At 42.1% G+C, this 25,203-nt stretch overlaps 1 protein-coding gene across 5 annotated transcripts in view; it reads left to right on the top strand.

The window, feature by feature from the left end:
• EYA2 (EYA transcriptional coactivator and phosphatase 2) overlaps nucleotides 1–25,203 on the top strand; it is a 129,405-nt gene that overhangs the window by 88,281 nt on the left and 15,921 nt on the right. For all 5 annotated transcript variants that reach the window (XM_083618787.1, XM_083618789.1, XM_083618785.1 and 2 more), the window contains exons 8-10: nucleotides 175–299; nucleotides 1,434–1,517; nucleotides 20,132–20,221. In XM_083618787.1, the coding sequence (XP_083474913.1) occupies nucleotides 175–299; nucleotides 1,434–1,517; nucleotides 20,132–20,221 (299 nt within the window). The remainder of the gene's footprint in view (nucleotides 1–174; nucleotides 300–1,433; nucleotides 1,518–20,131; nucleotides 20,222–25,203) is intronic.

Here is a 25,203-nt window from a genome sequence, read left to right on the forward strand (position 1 = left end):
GTTTGCCTATGCCTGTGCTAAGATACCATGGTGATTTGCTGAAGGATCTTACAATTGTCATTTCTGCTTCTTTGATGATAAGTGGAACACTGTTGTGTAGTTTTTCAAGAAGCTCAAGAACCATAACATAGGAAGTTGGCTTTGAGTACAATTATTTTCTATATATACCTGTAGGTGAATATACAACACCTGTAAAAGACACAGATACAGACAGGCAGCACAGAGGGACGGATGGAAAGCTACGAGGGCGATCGAAAAGAAACAATGATCCCTCCCCATCAGCTGACACTGAAATTGAGGTGAGATGTCTAGAGGGTTTCTTTCACCCCAACCCTATTTCATTTGTATTTGACTAAATCCAGGGCAGTAGACCTATTGAAATTAATGGACCTAGTCAATTTCATTAGTTTCAATGGCACTACACTGAGTGAAACTTAGGCTTCCCAACCTGTAACTAGGTTTTTCCCTACTGAAATTAAATAATATAGTTACCAGATAACTTGTTTCCTCCCCAAGTTTTTAAAGTCCTTGCTGTTATTTTGACTTATGAGTAGAATATATTTCAAAACAGATTATTGTTACATGTACATCTGGTAGAAAAACTATGCAGATGTAACCTTTCGCCCTTATTGTGGTTTCTTGATTCTGTTTTTCTTCATATGATGTAACCCAGGGAGGTTCATAAAATACCCGGTCTGGCTTCAGGTTTGAGGGGACCCTTGGCCAAGTGTCTTCTGTTAGGCTCCCTCTCAGCATTGGTGTAAGCTTATCTGGTGGCAGCCTGTTTTAATTTCCCACAATGCCCTAGAGTGATGCTACATCAGGGACATTGTGGGAAATCAAAATGGTTGCTTGCTACTGCCACCACCAGGTAAACCTTTGGCAAGGGCCCAAGGCAAACGTCTGAGCTGGTGGATTCAAGTGGGTTTCCTGTGGGAAACTTGATGGCAAGCTGATTCCTGCAGAAAGCCAGCTGGATGGCTGATGACTTCAAGCCCACTGATTTGAAGTCCCAAAGATAATCAGCTGATTTTGTGGCAATCTCAGGTGATTGACAGTTGGGTGGTCCTGACGCTCCTTTCAAACTTGGGCCATAAGTGGTGGAGGAGATAAGGATCTGGCACACTGTGGCCAGATCAAGTTCCCCAACCTTTATGTAAAAGAAGAGATCTTATAAAGGGTTTGTATGATAGGCAGCTGTCATAAGGAGAGAAAATATGGAGTTGTTTCTAGAAGCAACCAACGTTCAGGTGGCTAAGGTGATGGAACTGGATGAGTGAAGATAACAAGAATGTGTTGATGATATAAAGGGCTGTAGTCTGAGATATCTGGAGAGCACTGGTTTGAGGAAGGCTGGATCCCAAACAAATATATTCCTGCAACTAATATGGTATGATTTTTGTCTTCCCCCACCCCTCTGTCTTTCACCACAGCGTGTTTTTGTGTGGGACTTGGACGAGACGATAATTATTTTTCACTCCTTACTCACGGGAACGTTTGCATCCAGATATGGGAAGGTACTGTGGAATTTGTCTTCTCCCTCCCCCCCTCCAACCGCCCCCGTTGCTGCTTGTCCACCCAGAACACATTGAAAATTATAAGGGCAGCTTAATACGCCAGCTTTTCTAGCAGATGTTGCTCATTTTTCTTCAGAATATATTTAATATAACTAAGTCCAGTGGTATTTCCCTCAAACATGTGAAAATTTAATTAACATCCCATCACAAGGCCAAGAGACTCAAGTTCTTCAAAAGAGTATTGTTCGACTTCTCCAAAATAGGACAATGAGCTGTTTTTCTTGTCAAGGTTTTTCTCTCTCAAAAAAGAAAAGAAAAACAATTTATTCAGCAGACATGATACAAGAACTCCTGCTTGATCAAGGTACCAATTATTTTAGATAGACTCCCCTCTGCCCAGCACCTGGTTGGGGTTTTTCCTCAGATAAGGCTTGTGTAAAAGAGACAACACAAATAGCAGGCTTTGTGTGATGTATGTGGTACTGGACTGTGCCATTTCGGACTGCAGGTGTGGTTTGAATGTTTCCTCAAGCTAAAAACCACAGGAACAAAGCTCCCTCAAAATTAGCATTTGCAACTAATCATAAAGTCTGTTTGCTGCCTCTGATAGCAGAGGCAGCATGTCTCTAAGGGTGGTTAGATTATATCTGGTTGTTATATCTGACTTCTGTTGTCAAAGGTGATTTCCCTCTCAATACCAGTTGCTGGGAATCGCAGGTGGGCAGAGTGCTCTTTTGCTCAGGCATCTGGTTGGCCACTGTGAGAACAGAATGCTGGACTTAATGGGCCACTGGCCTGATCCAGCAAACTCTTCATTCATCCCATACTTTTCAATGCATTTTCCTCTTGCTTTCCAAACTGCGAAAACTGTGATTATTTTAAAAAGCGGATTTGTTGTGCTAAGGTGACAGAGCCCTGTAATTCACCTGAACTGTACAAAAATATAGAGCCTAGTTTCAAAACCGTTTGGCTTTCATGACTCTGTACCAAGGAACTCTGGGAAACTGGTACTGTGGAAGAGCAGAGACATGCAACGTCAGCCATTTTCTCTGCTCTCCTTCAGGTAGAGATCTGAGCCCTAACTTCATACCAAAACGTAATTTCATTTTTTGTCCCCACCTATCATGTCATATGACATTTCGTCAGAGGTCATGTCTGCAAGTAGCAAAAGATGCATGAATTCACATAACTTTCTCATTTGCAATTATTGTGGAGCAATAATTAATAACCACAACAGACCTCTAAAGCAGGTGGTCATCATTTTATTTGTTTTCTAATTACAGTTTCTCTTTTCTCTTTTTCTTTTTTACTGATAATGACAAATGAATTCAAAACCTCTTTGAGTTAGAACATGCTTAAGTACTTTAATATGGAGTAGAAGAGGCTGTGTTTGCTATTTATTAGATTGAAATGACCAACTTGGCAGTTGTTTGAACAGCCTTGAACACTTCTGCTATGGCTGCGGGAATATAATTTGACATCATTTTATGATTCTACCAGCTGGGCTTGTTTTATGATGGTTATAACAAGCCGGATGTATAATTAGCAAGATGGATTTATTGTCTGCCTTTAGATGTGGGCAAATGTAAAAAGTCCTAAAACATTGTTCATCATGTAGAAACCTGCTAAAGTGTTTGGAAGGTTTCTGGTATCTCCTTGTGAAAGGAAAGTTCATGTGATTGAAGAGGAAACTCTATACTAGTGCCTTTTAGCGCTCCTGAGGCATTTGACAACCAGCAGGAAGCAGAATTTAAATGGTGATTCCTCACAACACTTAATATAGCACTGTACTGTGGTCAATATTGTTCTATAATGATTGCTCAGAATTGGGCCTAGTTTTCATCAAAGGTCCCCTGTAAGTATAATTTGAATCTTTCTCTCTGTGGCTTTTGCCTCTGTAATAGTTTCCTGTTCAGGATGGCAACAGCAATTGATGAATTTAACCTCAGTCAGTCAGTTTATGACCCCTGCTGGGGATAGGGTGCTTCAACTGCAAGTTTCCTTCCCATCTGAAGGCAGCCCTGTTTAGGGAAGTTTTTAATGTGTGACAGTTTAATGTATTGTTAATCTTTGTTGGAAGCCGCCCAGAGTGGCTGGGGAAACCCAGCCAGATGGGGGGGGGGTACAAATAAAGTGTTGTTGTTGTTGTTGTTGTTGTTGTTGTTGTTGTTGTTGTTAGTGTGTGTGCATGTGTAGAAAAGCATTACTTTGCAACTTTAAAAAGAAGATGAAGAGATCATCCACAGGAAATGGGAACTGACTGACGATGAGGCACATAATCTTCTTCTTCTTTGGAGATCACTCGTAGCCGAGTAACATTGTCTTCCATAAACACGGTTTTAACAATGAATTTGTAAGTGACTGTGGAGGCCAATTCTGGATCCACACGTCCTTCCATAGTGGGGACATTGGTTTCAGGGTGGGAGGTGATCACAGTGTGGATTTGCCAAGCGTGCCATCCTCTTAGCACTTTTCTACCTTGTGTCCTGAGTTCGAGTGTCTTCAAAGCCCATGACACCTTTGGTAAAGGCTGTTCTCCAACTGGAGCGCTCGTAGGACAGTGTTTCCCAGTTGTCAGTGTGTATACTACATGTTTTTTTTAGATTTGCCTTGAGACAGTCTTTAAACCTCTTTTGTTGACCACCAGCATTACGCTTTCCATTTTAAGTTCGGAATAGAGTAGTTGCTTTGGAAGACGATCATCTGGCATCCGCACAACATGACCAGTCCACTGAAGTTGATGTTGAAGAGTCATTGCTTCAACACTGGTGATCTTTGCTTCTTCCAGTACACTGATATTAGTTTGCCTTTCTTCCCAAGTGATGTGTAAAAAAATTTGGAGACACCGTTGGTGGAATCTTTTGAGGAGTTGGAGATGGCATTTATAAGTGATCCATGTTTCACAAGCATATAGTAAGGTTGGTAGTACAATAGCTTTGTAAACAAGCATTTTGGTTTCCCTGCGAATGTCCCGGTCCTCCAACACTCTGCACTTCAATTGGGAGAAAGCTGCACTTGCAGAGCTCAGGCATTGCTGGATTTCGGCATCAATGTTGGCCCTTGTGGAAAGATAATTGCCTAGGTAGAAGTGATCGACATTTTCCAACGTCACACCGTTGAGTTGGATTTGTGGCGCTGCAGAGGGGTTATTTTGTACTTGTTGGTACAGCATTTTGGTTTTTTAGATGTTGAGTGATAGGCCAAGCTTTTCGTAAGCTTCTGCAAATATATTTAGGATGGTTTGGAGGTCATCCTCTGAGCGTGTGCACACTACGTTGTCATCAGCATACTGAAGCTCTATGACGGAAGTTACGGTAACCTTACTCTTTGCTTTCAGCCTGCTCAGATTGAAGAGCTTTCCATCTGTTCAATATATGATTTCTACTCCAGTGGGGACTTTCCCTTCGACAAAGTGTAGGATTATGGCAATGAAAATAATGAATAGAGTTGGGGCAATAACACAACCCTGTTTAACACCTGATCCCACTGTGAATGGTTCACTTTGAGAGCCATTGTTATCTGCGATTGTTGCTGTCATATTATCATGGAGGAGCTGAATGATGTTTACAAATTTATCTGGGCAGCCAGTTTTCAGAAGGACAGTCCACAGGACATTACGATTTACAGTGTCAAAAGGCTTAGTCAGGTCAATAAACAGGGGTTGGTTTTGCGCTCTGCATTTTTCTTGAAGCTGTCAAGTGGTGAAAATCATGTCCACTGTCCCCCTAGAAGGCCAAAAACCATTTTGGGATTCAGGAAGGGTCACCTCAGATATTGTTAAGAGACTGTTTGCCAAGATTCTTGCAAGAATTTTGCCGGCCGCAGCTAATAGAGAGATGCCTTGATAGTTTCCACAATCAGTTCTGTCACCTTTTTTAAAGAGATTGATAATTTTGGCATCCCTAAAGTCTGCTGGGATCTCTCTCTTTCCCAGAGTGCAAAGGTATCTTAGTTTAAGAACAGTCCTGTTTACAAATGATTCGGTTTATGAACTCTGCAAAACCGGAAGTAGTGTTCCAGTTTGCAAACTTTACCTCTGTCTAAGAACGGAATCCAAATGGTGGAAGGGCACTGACGGCAGGAGGCCTCATTAGGGAAAGCGCGCCAAACGGTTTCCGTTTAAGAATGGACTTCCGGAACAGATTAAGTTCGTGAACGAAGGTACCACTGTACCACATTTTTGCTAAATTGGATGGATAGGCTGCCACTTCAGTTTCATTGTATGTGAGGGAAATTGCTACCAATTGGGTCTGGGAAAAAGACGGGGACAAAACTGAAAACATTGGAATGCAATAGATTGGCTGTAACGTTGTCTAGATTTTCTGTAAAATGTGAATGAACAAAGGATAGCAATTCCAGATGAAGCAGCTGGTGTGGAAGGAACCTTTGCCTAATTCAATCAGCACAACAGTTCCTAATCATGGCACTGTCCTTATTTTTTTCCCTTGGGGACTAATCTACTGATTACAATTGCTGATTTGCGGTTGAACAATTTAAGAATTCTGCATCCTTCAGCATCTGCCAATAGAACCTTTGAACCTGTTGTTTTCATGAGCACATGATACTTCACAAAGTAGTCTTGTCTTTGGTCTCAAAGTGTAAAAAGATGGTCTAGAGGAAATGGCTATGCTAATAGGATAACTATATTTATAAAGTAGTGCTGCAATCCTGTGCTTACTTATCTGAGAAAAAGCCACATTGAACACAGTGAGAATTCTGAGTAGATGTGTATTGGATTGCACTGTCAGATTCCATAGGCAAAGGTTAAATATAAGTGTCTCTCTCATTATTTGCCAAACCATCCCTTGAGATCCACTCCAAAAGTCCAGATCATAGTTTAATCTACAGCCATGGCTTGTTCCATGGTGACTCATAGCAGGGCCTTCTCTGTTATGGCACCATGGCTGTAGAATTCTCTTCTACTAGAAGTGCATTTGTGTCCCCCTCCCTCCATTTCCATCCTTTGGATGACTGATAAATACATATTTGTTTTTTGGTTGTTTTTTTTTTGGCATTGGGGCTGATGCAATAGTTGGCCAGCTGTGTTCATTGTGAGTCATGTGCTGCTGGAATTTTGTGAGCTTTGATAATTTTATGGTATCAGTGTTTATTTTTAAAACATTGTATTTTATTGTAGTTTTTGTTCATGGAAGTTCCTAGGAGCTTTGAAGGGAGGATGGTCTAATAATCATTGTTCTTGTTGCTGTAATTACAATGATAAATATTATTTTTATCGTCATTATTTTAACATCTTGGGATATATAGTGGGAAGGAAAATCTTACGCGAAAGAATGACACCAAAAAACCATTTTGCAGTGGGGTTTTCCTGCACAAATTATTGCAAGAGCTTACTTTCCCTTGACCAAGTTCAAGTAATCCTAGTTGTGTTAGCTCTGATCTTTTTTGTAGTCAGTAGGTTTCCCATGCAAATCTTGCAACATAATCCATCATTAATTACCCATGACAGGCATTAATTCCACAATCACAAAACCTGTATAGAACCAAATCTCTGAACAACTGAGGTGAGCAGTTCCAGCTTTTTTTCTTTTCTTCCTGTTATGGCTTTCGGGTAAAAACAGGTGGGCTAAAAACATGAAATTACATCATGCTAATGCCCTTCCTTTATTGGTAAGAAGGGGAAGGAGTGTCAGTAGAAGAGGAGACACAATGGGGCCAAAACTCACTGCTTCCATTTAAGGGAGGTAGATCACCCTGCAAGATTTGGATAATAACTTTGAAGCCTGGGGATGCCTGTTTAATTGCCTTCATACACATTCTGAAGCCAAACTCTTTATTCACATTAGTTTGTTCAGCCATTCTGAACTTTGCAGCTCAACTCACATTTCAGGTATTTCATTTCAGGTGATCCACAGGCACAACGCATGTCTACGCTGTGTTGAGAATTGCGGGGGGGGGGCACATTCACAAAGTAACCAAAGGCCATGAAAATAGTAATTATTATTTTATTTACAGATAGGTAGCCGTGTTGGTCTGCCATAGTCAAAACAAACAAACAAAAATTCTTCCAGTAGCACCTTAAAGACCAACTAAGTTAGTTCTTGGTATGAGCTTTCGTGTGCATGCACACTTCTTCAGATACCTGAAGGTATCAGATACCAGGTATCTGAAGAAGTGTGCATGCACACGAAATCTCATACCAAGAACTAACTTAGTTGGACTTTAAGGTGCTACTGGAAGAATTTTTTTTTATTATTATTTTATTATTATTAAATGTCTATGCCACCCTTCATCTCGGCAGTTTACAAGATAAAAGCACAAAATTAGAACTCAGTCGCTGTATCCACCTGCAGACTATTGGTTCAGTTAGTCTTTCCCAACCTGGAAATGTCTACATGTTTTGGACCAGGCATAGGCAAAGTTGGCCCTCCAGATGTTTTGGGACTACAACTCCCATCATCCCTGACCACTGGTCCTGTTAGCTAGGGATGATGGGTCTTGCAGTCCAAAATATCTGGAGGGCACCAGGTTGGTAAGCCTAGGTTAAGTGATCTTGCCAATACTGCAGACCCTGGGCAGGGTCTGAGTGGGTAGAGCCCATAATGGAACTAGGCAAGGCCCAGTGGTTATGTGTTAGATCCAGGGGCAGAGCTCACTAAGAAGCTGTTTATTCACCTAAGATGGGCAGCAGGGGTGGGGAACCTCTGACCAGTGCGCTAATCTTGGCCAGCTAGGTTGTGTGCACTAGGTCCTTGTGGAGAACTAGCAGGCATACTCTGTCCATACATAAAGCAGGAATGATTTCACAGTGCATCCGCTGATGCATGGAAAGGTTGAATCTGCTCTTTTTGACTTATTCTACTTTGGCTTATTCAGCTTGTGGTGGCCCCATGGAATTGTCTGCTTCCTTAATGGAGTTGGCTCACTTACACTTGTGCAAGTGTAGTCCAATGAACCTGATACCTAGCAAAATTACAGGGATGAAAATCAACAGTTTATCATGTTTTATCGCACATGCTGTGAGCGTAAGCAAAGGGCAGGATGTGCAGGCCCTATCTTTTAGCACACCAGCTAAACCACAGAACCTAGGGCTTGCCGATCAGAAGGTTGGCAGTTCGAATCCCCGCAATGGGGTGAGCTCCCATTGCTCGGTCCCTGCTCCTGCCAACCTAGCAGTTCGAAAGCACACCAGTGTAAGTAGATAAATGGGTACTGCTCCAGCGGGAAGGTAAACTGCGTTTCCGTGCGCTGCTCTGGTTCACCAGAAGTGGCTTAGTCATGCTGGCCACATGACCCGGAAGCTGTACGCCGGCTCCCTCGGCCAATAAAGCGAGATGAGCGCCGCAACCCCAGAGTTGGTCACGACTGGACCTAATGGTGAGGGGTCCCTTTACCTTTACCTTTACATTAGCCCTATTGAGGCATGATCCTTCTCTTGTTAACAGCTCGGCCCTCTTTCATTTCCCCATCGCCTGCTCTGCCACCCTCCACACACTGAGGGGCAAAGATATGTAGTGGCAAGTTTTGCTGTATGCATGGGGACTCCGCACATGATTTAGAACCCTGATTGTCCAGCACATGGAGGGTAGTCATGCAACAGGGACAGCATAAAGGGAGAGAAGTCAGCTAGCACAGCCCCCTTACTATATATGAGGAATGTCTGAATACGGCTATTATGAGCAACAAATCTCTTAAACGCTCTCCTAACTTCAGGTCTTCTTATGGTATTCTCAAGCTTGAACAGAACAGAGTTCAATTGTATATTAATTATTTCAAGGAGGGGAACTTCTATGAGAATAGAACTTTAGTTTATCATATGGTTGCAGTAGTCATATTAATTTCCCTTAAAATTAGTATCTTCTTTGAAATGGAATCATGTTGATTCATGGCTCTGCTGGTTAGCCCGGTGATGCTTTTTATCATTCTCTGCACTGTAAAAAAGAAAGAAAGAAAAAAGTAAGAACTGCAAAATTAATTGTAGAAGTTCAAATCTACTTGCTTTGCAAAGATTTTTTGTTGTTGTTGGTTTGTGAAAATCTGTATTGTGAGGGTTCAACTCAGATACATAGACTTTCCCCTTGAGCTCTATTAGCTAATTCAGAATGGCATGTATTCTTTGCTTTGTTTGAGAATTGGCCTAATAAGTATGTACCGTTGCTGCTGCTGTTCAGACATCTAAGAGTTCTCCATTCCTTTGACAAACATAAGCCAAAGTGCTTAAGGACATCTGTTTATTTTATTTCTATAATGAGAAAACCTTCCATCTTCTTCCTGGTTCAGCTGTGTTTATTTACATTTTGTTACTCATATGGGCTGGGCACCTTGGGATATTAAAAAACCCGCCGTGGCCTTTTAGCAGGCATCCCTCTTTAAAAAGCAAGAAGGGGGAAAAGAGGGGAAAGTGGAGAAAAGGCAGAATAAGCCCTTCCTAAGGAAAACACAGCCCTTTAGAATTCTATAAAATAGATTTTCAAAACAAATACGCTGTAATTCGCTCAGTAGATGGTGGATTAACTCAAGATGAATACAATTTGGGAAGGATTTTCTGAGGAAGTAGGAAATATTTTGCTTAACCTACTAGAGGCTGAATCTTGTGTTCAGTGCCCTTTTAGGTTAAATAATAAAAGCATTCAGTCATTGTAGGCAATCTTAAGACTGTTTTAGACGTGCCACTATAACGTTTGTTAGTAGAGCTGTGCAAGGCAGCTAGTGTTGTGTTTTCAGCAGCTTTGGATTGTGTTTAAAAGAGAAAAAACAAGGGGAAGTTTGAGTGTGCTGAAGTTCTCATGGCTCAACATGACTGTAGGGAGTGCAAACCACTGCTGTTAGAAAAGCTGTTATGTCTGCACTGACTGGAATCTTCTAAATACTCAGCCCAGGTGCACATCACCCCATGGAGTTTCTGATTTGCACCTCTCCTCTTTCTTGAGCCGTGTCCAGTCCGTCCCCAGCTCACAGGATGGCCAAATGTCCTATTTTACAGAGGATAGCCCTCTATTTGAAAGCATTCACTATCTGAAGGACTGTCAAGTCCAATTGAACAACAAAGAACCATAAGAAGAGAGAGAAGGGACCTTGAGGTTGCCCACTGACAGTCACCAGCTGGACAAGCAGCCTGGGCAGTCACATCTGACTATATTTGAACCTCTAGCAGCCATTAATGGAGTTATGGGAAAGTATTAGTGAATGCTTATAAGAAAAGCTGTGTAAAGCGACCCAAGTTTTTAGTTTTATATTGACACAAATTATTACCTAAGGTGATTTTAAAAAATAAAATAAGAGAAGAATGAAGCAATAGGTTTTGAGGAAAGTTATAATGGAGTTCTGGAGTTGGGGGAAAATGTTCCCCTCTGTTGCTTGCTTAACTACTAAGCCATGTTAATTTATATGTGTATTCTTTCTCAGCAAGGCATGAAACTCAGCAACCAAAGAATAGATTATAACTTGCCCTCGTTCAGGCATGTGGCTCAGCCTTTTCTCCCTCCCTCTTGCTCTCTCCCCTTTTCACAAGCTCTGCTTCTTTTTTTCTAGTTAATACAAGCAAACAAACTAGTCCCATTTCCAAGCATTTCCAAGTAATTAAACCAAATTAAAACCATTAAACTCTTTCTTTACTGACAACTTCATTATTAACAGCTAACCGCAAAGATGAGATTTAACTTGGAAGGCCCTCAATTGCATACTAATCTGCCTTTCACCTCTGGCTGACACCTCCAAAAGATAACCCCCCCTTCCCTTCCCTTTAGAATAGAAGTCTGACAAATACACTTAATTAATGCTTTCTTCCTGGTGGAAAAGTCATTATTTGTTCACTGCATAAGCAAGTACTTGGCAGGAGCTTAGGAAGTCTGATAGTTTCTATAAAAGAGGAGTTTGTGTATGGGGGGGGAGAAGAGATTTTGTGCAGTGCGCTCCTTGTTTTTGAAAAAGCAAAACGTAGATAGAGATGTAGAAACACATTACGCAAACACTTGGAATGTCAGTTGAATTGGCACATAGGTAAAATGGAAGGGCACTCATTCTCTGCCCTTTCACTAATGGCATGCAAGTCTTAACAGTTTACCAGTTAAGACGTAAGTCTGGGACTTTGAGTAATTTGGAACCAGAAACTGAAGTAAGAAAGAGTGACTTGCGCTTGAGAGATTGCCAAAGATAAGTCGGTCTCCAACTTCCCTTACATTTTCAGCAACAGCTACAGGAGATGAGAAGAACTGAATGCAGGGGACCTGCCAAGTGGATCAGGAGTAGCTGCAGGTGGTTAAAAAAAAATGCAATGTGTGGCTTAGTGCGCACTTCAAAAACAAGTATAAGCAAATGTTTGTTTTTTTAATGAAAGTAAACTAAAAGCCACGGCATCAGAGGCTGAACTCTGTATTTTCGGAAATACAGGGGCATCTACCCCTGAAGCTTCACACTCAAACTCTCCCCATATAAATAATTGAACATTAAAGTCCAGCAATGTGAAACATGCACCCTGACAAATTCATGTACAGTGGTACCTCAGGTTACAGACGCTTCAGGTTACAGACTCCGCTAACCCAGAAATAGTACCTCAGGTTAAGAACTTTGCTTCAGGATGAGAACGGACCTCTGGAACGAATTAAGTTCTTGACCCGAGGTACCACTGTACAAAACACATGCGTTCTTTAGTTCACATGTTCTTCTGAACTGAAGAACACTGGCACTTATTTCATAGAGACAGACATAAGAAATTTCCTCCTTCTTTGTATGAGGAAAGTGTATGGCTACAACCACCGTGGTACAGCCAATATCCTTTTCCCCTAAGATAAAAGGCAGGGGGACGTGAGAGATATTGTCATTCAAGCTAGCATTGTGTATGCACACATGTACACAACACTTTACAGAAGTCGAAGTGTAAGAAGAAACCTGTGAATGCAAGTGCCTCAAACCAATAAGAATAGCAGCTGCTAATATAGTGCCCTCTCTATGTTGCTGTACTCTTCATTCCCAGCAGGCCTAGCTAACATGCCCAACGGCTGGAGATGATGGTAGCTGGATTCCAGCAAAATATTGGCCGACTCCTGAATCAGAGTAATAACCAGTGCCAAAATATTGGCACGCCTGGTGCTTTTAGTTGGGCAGAAGCCTGCTAATTCTGTTCCTCCCACAAACATGGCCTGCACACCCATCCAAATATTAGCATTTGAGACAGATTTGCAATGTGCTTGCTGGATGTTGGAGCAACTCCATCTCAACTGTCAGTTGGGAGAGGCTGTGGCTCAGAGGTAGGGTAGTTGCTTTGCTTTAACCAAGGTTGGCTTGATTTCAGATTATTATTTTTTTCAGTTAAAAGGCTCATGAGCTGCATACCTAGGAAAAGTCTGTGTTTGAGGCCCTGGAGAGTCACTGCCAGTCAAAGTAGACAATACTGAGCTAGATGGACCAGTGATAAGGCTCGGAGTATGGCAGGTTTGTGCATTCAGTTGCTGAAAAGGAACGCACAGATAAATTAGAAGGTTGGCTTGGAGCAGTGATTTTTCTAACAGTGTTGCAGGGACGTGTTTATCTGGGGCTCCCCAGTTAGAATACCAGTAATAACAAGATTTTTTTGAAAAGTCAATTGCCATTAGCAAAGTGTAACCATAGGAAGGTGCTGAGTGTTGTTCTAGGATCCATCCTAGACTCAGAGAAGCCTAGAATACACAGAAGAAGCCTGCAGGATCAGTTTGATGATGCATCAAGTTCAGCATCCTTTTCCCTTCAGTGACCAGATAACTGCCGCTAGGAAGTCCACAAGTAGGGCATGAAGGCAATAGTCTTCCCATAATCCTTTGCAAGATGCATGCAGCAGTTTCATGATAGACAAGGGGAGGGCGGGGTTCTTCACTAAACTATTCAATATAGAAAGCAGTTGCTTGATATAGAAACTTTAGAAGCCAATGGAATTGGGAAAGTGAAAATCAATAGAACCTATTTGGTTTAGATGTGAAGACATGGAAGAGGGATTAAAAAAACACACTTTAGGATGATAAGATGGGTGGTGGTGCCATACCTGTGAGCCTCTGTCAGCTAGAGAGAAGTAATTCTGCCAGTTCCTTTCCCTCCACAAGCGGATTCACATAGTCGCCATTTCTTGACTTTTACGTTTCACATTGATGTTTATAAAGCTACTGTGGAACCATAGGAAGGAACAGCCTTCCCTAACCAGGTACATCCTAGCTGTTTTGGAATGATGAGAATTTTAGTTCAATGCATCTGGAGGACATGAGTTGGAGATAGCAGGGATGGAGAACTGGGCGCTGATCTGGGAGAGACCCTGGTTCAGGTCCCTGGGGGGGTCCATTGGGTGGCCTTGGGCAATAATATTTATATACTTCCCTTCCAAGAAGATCTTGAGTGCCATTTCAGCATTACGGCAACCCTAAGTTATAGACTAGGCTGAGATTAAGTGCCACTTGCCCAAGATCTTGTGAGCTTCAGAGCTGAAAAGGGATTTGCATGCTTGCTTCCCTTATCTGAGCTGAATGATTTACCATACCGGTGTAGCTTCATCTTCATCTTACATCCTTCCTCTGGAAAATGAGAATAATAATGGACTTAGGGAATGTTATGGGAACGAATACACCAGAGGTTGCACAACATGTTACATAATTGGTGGTAGCAGCCACAGTATTTAACTTATGGGTGCTCTAGCACATATCCACTTAGGTTTCATCCTGCTTCAACCTACCTTGGGTTATTAAAGATGCACTGTTTTGCCATCGGAACATGCATTGTAACGCTTTCAAGAGTTGACGCAATGCTTTGTTCCCACAGTTGTCCTGACCAATCAGGGCCAAATATTCAGTGTTTGATAAATGTGCCACCTCTAAAGCGTCTAGTGGAACTTAGCCAACTACTGACATCGTGTTCCATATTTCCCAGTCCCCACTCCACATCACTGACTGCCATCCTCAGAGGGTGGGGAAAACACCAAGCATCAGGAAGTTGGTAAGCTCTACTAGCCATTACAGAAGGGTGGATGGAGTTAAACATAAATGCTTACAACACAATATGTGTATTTTTATTGGAACATGTTGTTTGGCTCTCAGTTGCAGCAGTGAGAAAAAGATCATAGAATCATAGAATCATAGAGTTGGAAGAGACCACAAGGGCCATCGAGTCCATCCCCCTGCCAAGCAGGAAACACCATCAGAGCACCCCCGACATATGGTTGTCAAGCCTCTGCTTAAAGACCTCCAAAGAAGGAGACTCCACCACACTCCTTGGCAGCAAATTCCACTGTCGAACAGCTCTTACAGATGGCCCAATCTGTCATAAAAAAGCTGCCTTATTCTGATAAGTTGGTCCACCTAGCTGTCAGGCTTCAGAGAAATGGCTTCCTCTCTCCCTTTGGCCATGGATAAGCAGAACAAAGTGAAAATAGTCTCTTACCAGTTAAAGATATTTTTGATGTTCACAGCGAAAGAACAAAGACTCTATTCTCGGAGGGAAGGTGCTGCCAATTAAGGTTTCCACCCCCTTCCCCCCAAGCCACCCCTGTCACTTCCTTTGTCTGGCAACCTGATCTCACAATCATTGGACCTTCTGTGTAGCTACCTTATTTGCTCTCCATGATCTTAGACTGATCGGTTGGACACTTTCCAGCAAAAGGGAGTCTGCTAATTCTCTCCCTCCCTGTTCTTCTTCTCCTAGCTGTTCCCCAGTCAGTTCTGCCCAGCTGTTGTCTTTTGAACTACGTCCCTCTGCAAACCACTGCTCCAAATCTATACCGCTCCACAGCTCCTGGGCAGCTTCAGGATCCTGGTCAGGAGCAGGGGGAGGGGGAGGCCCCCCCATTCCTCATCAGAGTAGCTCTCCTAGCCTGGACACTAGCTAAGCACTGCCTTCACTGATTAGCACCAGTTCTCTAGGGTTTCATACAATGTTCTCTTCCAGCTCCACCTGGACATATGAGGGATTGAACCCAGGACCTTCTGGATGCAGAGCAGATGTTCTTCCACCGAGCTATAACCCTTCCCCATAGCCCTGTCAGAAAGATGAGACCAAGCATGGATGCTAAGCCAAGTTTAGCTTGCTTGGTGGAGTCTTCAGTGTGTTGGGATTCTGCACTTACACACACACACACACACACACACACACACACACACTGTTGCCCCGATCCTGCACCTGGGTGATCAAGTTTTGATTGGCATGCATATATTGAGTTTTAATTTAAGCCACTAATTACGAATTACAGAACGTCCTCCTCCCTCTTACACTTGATATAGGAAAATTCCCATGTAAATATATTTATTCAGTCTGAGAAAGGTTATGAAAGAAAATCAAACTAAATTCAATAGAGACGACTTAAAACAAATTTACAAGAACATTTTGATAGAAGTGCCTGTGGTGATGTAATAAATTATAAAGAAATGGTGTGTTGGGACCAAAGAATAGCTGGAAAAGCAAAAGGAAATTAAAATAAAAAGCTCCCCAGTGCAGGTCCGGTATGAAGGTAATGAAAAAGAAGCTTAAAAGGCAAACTAACAATAGATGTAATGATATGAAGTCTTGGGTTTAATAGGGGAGAAGTAAAAAAACTTTTTTTTTTGGTGAGTTGTTTCCTTAGTCTGAAGAAGAATGTGGACTTTCCTTGTAGGATTTGCTCCATAGTTGAAAGCTATTTAGCAAGCCCAGCTTTTCTTTAAATAAAAATATTGCTAGCCCTCAAGGCCATGGAAAGAAGTTTGTAAACATGATGGGAGAAATGCTAAAGAATAATCCTTAACCTCTTGACCAGCTTTCCTGGTCTTTTGTGGACATTCATGAGGTCTAAAACATGAAATGTGCTGCCACCTGCTTATTTTCATACTGTCATTAGGGACACCTTAATGTCCCTGCCAACCTAGCAGTTCGAAAGCACGTCAAAGTGCAAGTAGATAAATAGGTACCACTCCGGTGGGAAGATAAACGGCGTTTCCGTGCGCTGCTCTGGTTCACCAGAAGCAGCTTAGTCATGCTGGCCACATGACCCGGAAGCTGTACGCCGGCTCCCTCAGCCAATAAAGTGAGATGAGCGCCGCAACCCCAGAGAGTGTCACGACTGGACCTAATGGTCAGGGGTTCCTTTACCTTTGCCTAATGTTGAATAGGATGCCTTAACCTCAAGAAGACAAAAACACAAGCCTAGCAGAATCAGGGGAAATAATTAAACAAAAACTTGGGTAGCCATATGGGCAGAGCAAGCATAGGTAGGCAAAGTACCAAAGTTATGAGAAAAGTTGAGAGTACTTCAGGATATCAGAATTCAACTATATCTTATTCAATTATGTAATTTCACTAGCAAAAGCCAGGATTCCCTCTAGTGCAACAGGGAACTTGGGGCTGTGGGTTTGAGCCCCACGTTGGGCAAGAGATTCCTGCATTGCAAGGGAGGGGGTACCTCAGAACAGATGTCGAGAGGGGGAGAAGGTTCTGCTATGCAAGGAAAATCCTTGCAACTGACAGATCCTCAGCCTTAGCACTGTGTTGAATACAACCTCTACTTGGCACAAAACGTCTAGAAATTGTAAGTGTGAACATATACTATATACTATTACTTTTTGCCAAAAGCTTGAATATTGTGGGTAGAGTTTTCTCTTTAAAAAATAACCTAGTTCCAAGCATGTTTTCTGTTCAAGGCATTTTGAAGATGCTGCTGCCGCCTCCAAACATACAAGGAATGAGCAAGTTAACTCATAATCAAACACGCTGCTGAAATCTTCCAGCTGCAATAATTCTCCTTGGAAAATCTCTACCCCTTTAATAGAGAGACACAAGACCCTTTAAATAAATTTTAACCATGCATTCAGTGAAGTGACATGGCCCTATAGTGGCAGGCACAGCCCCTGTTTCATATACAGTTAATTCATAGAGCATGGGTAGGCCAACTAAGCCCTGGGGGCCGGATCTGGCCCAATCGCCTTCTCAATCCGGCCCGCAGACAGTCCGGGAATCGTCGTGTTTTTACATGAGTAGAATGTGTCCTTTTATTTAAAAGGCATCTCTGGGTTATTTGTGGGGCATAGGAATTCGTTCATTCCCCCCCCCAAAAAAAATATAGTCCGGCCCCCCACAAGGTTTGAGGGACAGTGGACCGGCCCCCTGCTGAAAAAGTTTCCTGACCCCTGTCATAGAGTATCTGCAGAGAGCCCCGCTGCATACAGCTGCATGCACTGAAGTCTCCCCGTGTAGTCAGAGACTTTGTACACATCACTCGCTTAAAACGCAGCCAGATCATTCCTTTTCTCCATTCAGATTGAAGCTGGTTTGGGGGAGAACGCATCAAAATGCAGCATTTTCCCAAGAAAAAAAGCAGGATATATGTGGATTGTGACTAACATCATGTGCAGGCTGCTTTTCAAACCAATCAACAGGAATCCCAGAGAGAGAGAGAGAGAGAGAGAGAGAGAGAGAGAGAGAGAGAGAGAGAGAGAGAGAGAGAAGACTATGCCCTCTATGGCAGAGCAAATCAGATAAATTAATAAAATATTTAGGCATGGGGCTTCACAAGGTTTAGCTAACAAGTATCTAAATCTCTTTCTGTCCATTAACGCTGATACATTTGCCTTTTTGCCTCCAATGCAAGAATGGGAAGATGTGGTTGGTTCTCTTTTTATTTTTTTATAATTTTATTGAGATATTTGAAATAATACATATATATTGTTTAAAATAACCTTCGTTAAAAAAACCAGAAGTCTTCCTATTAGGAATTATAGGAAGAGAAATACCAAATATATATATATATATTTTCATGGATGCGACTATGGCTGCACGAATATTGATAGCCCAATACTGGAAAGAGGAAAAAATTCCCACAAAAAAATTAAGTTAATGGAATATGCAGAGATGGCCAAACTAACTGGTAGACTTAGAAATCAGGATGATAACAAAATTAAAAATGAATGGGAAACTTTTATTGCATATATGACAAAGCATTGTGTACAAGTAAATACATCAGCAGGATTCTAAAAAACACTTGCAATACTATCATAATAGATAAAAATAGATATGAATGGATGGAAATATGATTTGGACATGCACAACTTAACAATGAAATAATGGAACCATGGAGGGGGTAGAGGGGAGTTGGGGGATGGGAGAAATTCCATATTTTGTCACTGTATTGAATACAAACATGCAAAATGATACAGTTGTTCAAATTTTTATTTTTTTATTTCTTAATGTTTATTGTTATAAGATATTTGTTATCATAAAACCAATAAAAATATTAGAAAAAAGAATATATATAAAGGTAAAGGGACCCCTGACCATTAGGTCCAGTCGTGACCGACTCTGGGGTTGTGGCGCTCATCTCGCTTTATTGGCCGAGGGAGCCGGCGTACAGCTTCCAGGTCATGTGGCCAGCATGACTAAGCCGCTTCTGGCGAACCAGAGCAGTGCACGGAAATGCCGTTTACCTTCCCGCCGGAGCGGTACCTATTTATCTACTTGCACTTTGACGTGCTTTTTGAACTGCTAGGTTGGCAGGAACACATAAACCGCTTGGAAAAGAAAATCGCTTAGAAGTATTAGTACTGTCAAACAGTATGTAAATTTGGTTATCTCAAGTGAACAAATAAATAAAAAATGGCTATTGTGTTGTGGTTGGTTTTTTTAAAATGAAAAATGAAAATTATTTTTAAAAAGGAAGGTGCGACATGGCAGAAAGATGGGAGAGGGTGATATTGAGTGAGTGTCGACAAAGGAGAAGATGTGAGGCCATTGTGCTAAAACTAACAGCACCTACAAGAGATTTCCCATACTTACTTTTACATCACTGTAGGCTCATGTAACACTGTTTGGACAAACAATTACTCCCCTGTCTGGCTGCACTCATGGACCGTACCTGGTGAAATCTTTACCCATGTGATCTGCACATACAGCCTTTGGAAAGAGGCAGGGGCCTGTACTCAAATATATAAGAAAAAAGTAGATGCAATCCAGTAACTTATAGTGGGGAAATGGATTTAGAACGTTTTGAGTAGCCAGTTGCTGTTTCTGTAATCTCTGTCCTGTTCTGTTTATTGTTGGCAAAGGTTTTCAGAGGGGGGGAATACTGAAACAAAAACCTTTTGAGTAAAAGAAACGATGATGGCCCTTACCTTTCATGTTCAAATGCAATCAAGTTATCAGAGCTTTCCTTTTCCTTCAGTGCAGCCCCCCATAAGTTACCCATGTGGCTGGAACCGCAGCCATTCTTCTTTAATTAACAGCTACATCAAGAATGTATAATAATTTAGGTTCATGCGTATATACATCAACCGTTGTCAACACTATTTGCCGCAAAGGTTGACAGAAATACACTCTTGTCTGTGCATTTTGCTGCTTTGTAGGTTCTCCCAGATGGATTTGTTTGATTAACCTCACCATTCAATTACATGCCTCCACAGAAATCTGCAAAAAATTAGGGCAAGGCTTATAGAAATCTGTATTGTGCTGCCATGGTTTATAGGAGACAGAGAGAGAGAGATGTAGGGGTATCCTTATATATATAAAGTTAAGATAGACAGGAACAGAGGAGGGAATAGCATTACATATCCTAATTCTGGTGCAAGTTCTTACTTTTTTGTTTGTTTTTCCCAGTGAAGAGTTTCAGTATCATATGTTTTCTCAAAATTTAATCCCCAAATCCAAAGATATTTTAATGGTTGACAGCTTTTCCTTTCTAACAGGACACCACCACATCCGTCCGGATAGGCCTTATGATGGAAGAAATGATCTTCAACCTTGCAGATACGCACCTGTTTTTTAATGACCTCGAGGTAGGTATTGGTTTCATTTCAATTTATATGTCCTTTTTTATCTACCCATTTTGGAAACATTTGTCCTTCTATAACCAAAGTTTTGTTACAGTGCAGTCCTGTTCAGGTCTACTCAGATGTAAGCCCCAGTGAGTTCAGTAGAACTTAACTCCTGGGTAAGTCTGTATAGGATTGCACATAATTGCAGGTAAAATTATATTTTGAGAGTATTTGAATCTGTCTTCTTTGCTCTTTTCCTCCCTGGTTATTTGGCAGTGAAAGGAGGGTTATGGTCACCATTTTGTGTGTCTGTATTGCTAAATTTCAAGAATGAAGCCTTTGCTACCTGTGCCTCCTGGGGCTTCCTGTTTTATTGGTTATTTGTTAGTTAGTTTGGGATGGAAATAAGCTGGCTCCTTCATGTGATCAAGACTCAATAATACAAAAGCAACACTCAAGTTGCAGCAGGTAAACCCAAATCATCATCAGCATAACATTAATAAATTGGTGAAGCTAAATTATCTGCAGAGCCAAGGGCCATGTATCAAACTAGCTTTGAGCCCACATGGCAAGAGCCAAATAGATGCAGATCAGTATCCCCTATTATTTTCCCTCCCTCCCTCCCTCCCCATCATCTTCATCATTATCACAGCATTTGAAATAGCTGAGCACTGTATGACAATAATCAGTGCTTTCTTTCTTAAAAAAATGTTTAGTCGTACTCTCAATTTCCTACCCATATTGAAATACTGCCCCTCAATGAAGCCAAACTTAGATTCACAAACTGTTTAGGGGTATCCGTACCCCTGCATTCCCTTCCCCCCAGAAAAAAGCAGTGACAATAATAAATAATACAGGCTCTGCCAGCAGTCTTATTTATTAGGGATGAAAGTAAAAGGGGGAAAGCATTAAAGAAGTGTCAGCCTGACTCCTTCTGAACAGCCGCCATCACTTTTTGCTCATTTAGAAAAGAAGCCAATCTTTTTTGTTCTCTGTTTTCTACAAAGTTTCGCCCATTTGAGACCCATGGGTTTCTACTGAGTGGGGACCACTTGGAAGCACATCATGAGCTGCAGCTAATGCACTCATCTCAGCTGCATGCGGTTCTTGTTTTCATACATGCTGTGGTGAAAGAGAAGCCATGTCTCATGAGCATGTGGCACTTGCCTCTGAGATATACTTGTTCAATAATGGCTAGACCCAATTACGAAAAACCACTCGTCCGTCAGGAGGAATGAAAAGGGACTAGGCATCACCAAATCATGGAAACCACAATCTACTGGGCCTTCTGCAATGCTGCAGCCAGAAATCTGGGCCTCTTGTGATTCTAACAAGATGCTACAGACCACCCAAAAGCATCTGAGGATTAGCATATGTGCTGTCAGTTCCTCACCACGAAGCAAGGGCTTGTTTCATATTAGAAGACACACCATTGCAAGCAGGGAGGGCAGAAGTAAAGCCCTGGTGGATCAGACCATTGGTCCATCCATCTCAGGATCCCTTTTTCCACAGTGGCCAATCACATGCCTCTGGGAAGCCTGCAAGCGAGACATGAAGGCAATAACTCTCTCCCGTGGCTGCTCCCACCAAGTAGGATTCAGTGGCGTATTGACTCTGAACCTGGAGGCCACAGCCATTGATAGACTTCATAAGCTAGAGGACATTACCACGTCTTGTGGCATCGAGTTCCGCAAATTAACTGCATGCCGTGTGAAGGTGTACTTCTTATTGTCTGCCCCAAATCTGGGAGGGAAAACTTCTACCTAACCACCTGAACATTTGTACCTCTTTACTTCCCATCCCACATAAGAGAACAGTAATTTTGGGTTTCTTGTCCTGCTGCAGTTCAAAAAGCAAGAATTCTACAACCCAAAGAACCAAAGCCATGTGAATTGCATAAATTTAAGTAACAGCATGTGAATGGCATAAATTATGTAACATTATTGATTTGAGTAAATGGGTCCGGTGTCACCTTGCAGAAAACGGGACAATACTATGTCCTACTTTATAAAAATGTGGAGGGCAAAAGATGCCCTTGGGATTCTGGAAGGCATTTGGGACTGACTGTCTACTCAGAAGTAAGTCCTACTGAGTTCATTGGGACTTGCTCTCAGGTAAATGTGTATAGGATTGCAGTCTGAGATCTTAGCAGTTACAGCCTTCATCTTTTTAAGGCTGTTTTTTAAGGATTTGTTTTTTTAAGTATACTTCAAGCAAACCAAAAGCTTGAAATCTGTTTGGTGCAAGGATCCAAATTCTGTTTGCAATTTGATTACAGAATGGACCCTGACTAAGGAAAGTGTGTATTGCCCCATGGCAAACCAGCAATTGTAGTGCTAAAAATATGCTTAGTTTAGCCAGCTAGACAGAGCAGTTTGCATTAGTTTGTGGCTGAGATGTCCTTAGACAACACAGCACTGGCTCTAGGAGGCTAGTATAGAAAAAAAACAAACCACAACTCTCTCTTCTCATGATAGAATGGTTATTTGCCTGAGCAAACCCTGTGTTATAAGAATTGGAGTCTGATTTCTGAGAGTGTCAAAGGTGGCAGTTGTGCAAAGTTAAATATACATAAATGCTGAAGGAGTGTTCAGGTGCTTCTGATTTGTGTGTTCAACATTGCCATTGCAGGCAGGGGACAGAGAAAGTAACCGACTTACAAGCCCTTTCCCCCCCTTAACTCTTTGAGTCAATCCCCCTGCTTGCTCACTGAGAGAATTTCTCATGCAAGGTGGAGTTTGGTACGTCCAAAGCAGTGCTGTGCTGGAAGACAAAATGCTTGTAAATCGAAGAGAGATCACAGCTACTCTTTCTTTAAATAACATCCATTGCCATGGAGTTTCAGAAAGCAAGTCATCTATACCTTTGAAGAGCCATTATACCACTTTAACAGTCATAGCGTCCCCCCGAGAACCCTGGAAAATGTAGCTTGTTCAGAGGAGTGGGGGAAAGCTTCCTTTTTGCTGAGGGAAGCTCCCATACGATGCTAAATAGCAGCTTCATTCCAACTGAATGGCTTTCTGTCAGTCATCCCTACTGATTTTGCACAGAAGAAGAGAGTTATCCCCCTAAATCGTTGTGAAAGACCCTGGCCCATCGTTGCCAACTTGTACCTATTCTCCCCAGCCACTCCATTCAGCAGTTCACTCACATCCCTCCTCGCTTGGACTCCTACATTTACTTCATCTAATAACATTCTTCTCTTATCCCCTTTACTTTCCATTCCTGCTTTGAGATTTTGTTTTTGCTTGTAATCATAATCAATTTCTAATGTCCTTGAAAATCACTCCTGGCCCTTACCTTTCCCTCCTCCACTCTTGAACGTCTTCACTAGGCATGCTAGGAATTGCTGGTGCTGGCATTGACTGGGCCAGTCAAAGGGTGCAGCTAGTGGGAGCAACAGGCAAGCCAGGAGGCACTGAACCAGGCTTGAAAGTGGTCCAAAGTCCCCAAGTCCACTTTTAGAGAAACAGCGCTCTTAAGCATTTAACCAGGGACGCGGGTGGCGCTGTGGGTTAAACCACAGAGCCTAGGACTTGCTGATCAGAAGGTCGGCAGTTCGAATTCCTGTGACGGGGTGAGCTCCCGTTGCTCAGTCCTTGCTCCTGCCAACCTAGCAGTTCGAAAGCACATCAAAGTGCTTCCCTCCAGCGGTAAGGTAAAGGGCATTTCTGTGCGCTGCTTTGGTTTGCCAGAAGCGGCTTAGTCATGCTGGCCACATGACCCTGGCTCGCCGGCTCCCTCGGCCAGTAAAGCGAGATGAGCGCCACAACCCCAGAGTCATCCGCGACTGGACCTCCTGGTCAGGGGTCCCTTTAAGCATTTAACATGAAACGATATAAAATGTTCAGAAGAAAATGCCAATAAAATAAAAAATAGGCGCAATTATCAAAATATCTAGTTTTAATAACAAATACATGTCGTAAAATGGCATGTCTTCTGGGTAGGCTTTCCTGAACAAAGCAGTTTTTAGAAGGCACCAGTAACAGGAAAAACAGACACACCTGGCTAATATTAGAGTGTAGGTGCTGCTACACTAAAGGATCGGTTCCTTGCTAGCGCAGAACAAACATTAAGTGGCACTTGTAAAAGTTCCAGTTGCGCAGAACAGAACAGTGGCAGGTATGGAGCCACTTTTTCTTGATCAACACTGCTCCTTCCTGGTGCTTTTTCTCTGCTTAAAGGAAATAAATATGTTTCCTGTGCAGGAAGAAATGTCCCTGGGAGAGGGACTTAGATCCGAGGAGAAAAACAGGTAATAGAGAAAGGTCCGAGCAGCCCCTCCTCTGCCACAGATGCAGTCAAGTTTGTAGCTTCTGTGTAAAAAGACAATGCCAGGACTGCATCTTCGTCATCTAGTCTAGCTGGCCTAAAGAAATGCAGAGACAGAGAGTCAGTGAAAGAGAGGGATGTAGAAAAGCAAGCAGAGGGAATTGTGCCCTGTTTGATCTGCCAGAGTTGCAGTATGTTGTAGCACCATCAAGTGGTATATGAGGAGGTAAGCAAGACTAGATAACCCAAAACTGAATTGGTCCAGCAGGCTCATTTGTAGGTTAGCATGTAAATAAGATGCATTCATGAGGCTGGAGGAGTGGCGAGACCATGAGGGTCAGGTAGGTGTAAATTTTGTTCACGTTAGTCCCTGGTTCAAGCTAACCTCTTGCTTTTCCATTCCTATGGAAAGTGGGAAGTTCTACCGAGTGTGATGTAATCCCTGAACACGTTGTAGATGCTTTGATGTGCTTTGCTCCTGTTTGTGCAATTGTATTGGCACTTTTAACATCCATGTTCATGGAATTATTTCAACTGGGAATTCTGAAATTTAAGTCTGTTTGCCCTGTTGGAGAAGCGTTTAAAGAACTGCATATCCAAAACAATGCTTTGAATTAGCAGCCCAAATTCTCAAGCACATTAACATGTTGATCTATTAGAGTAAAGTTTACTTGGACAGTGAAATCATATTTATAGGAGAGCCAACCAATGTTCATATTGTAAGATATGGG

This window comes from Podarcis filfolensis (genome assembly GCF_964270895.1).
Source record: "Podarcis filfolensis genome assembly, chromosome: 6".
In the NCBI taxonomy this organism is placed as follows: Eukaryota; Metazoa; Chordata; class Lepidosauria; order Squamata; family Lacertidae; genus Podarcis; species Podarcis filfolensis.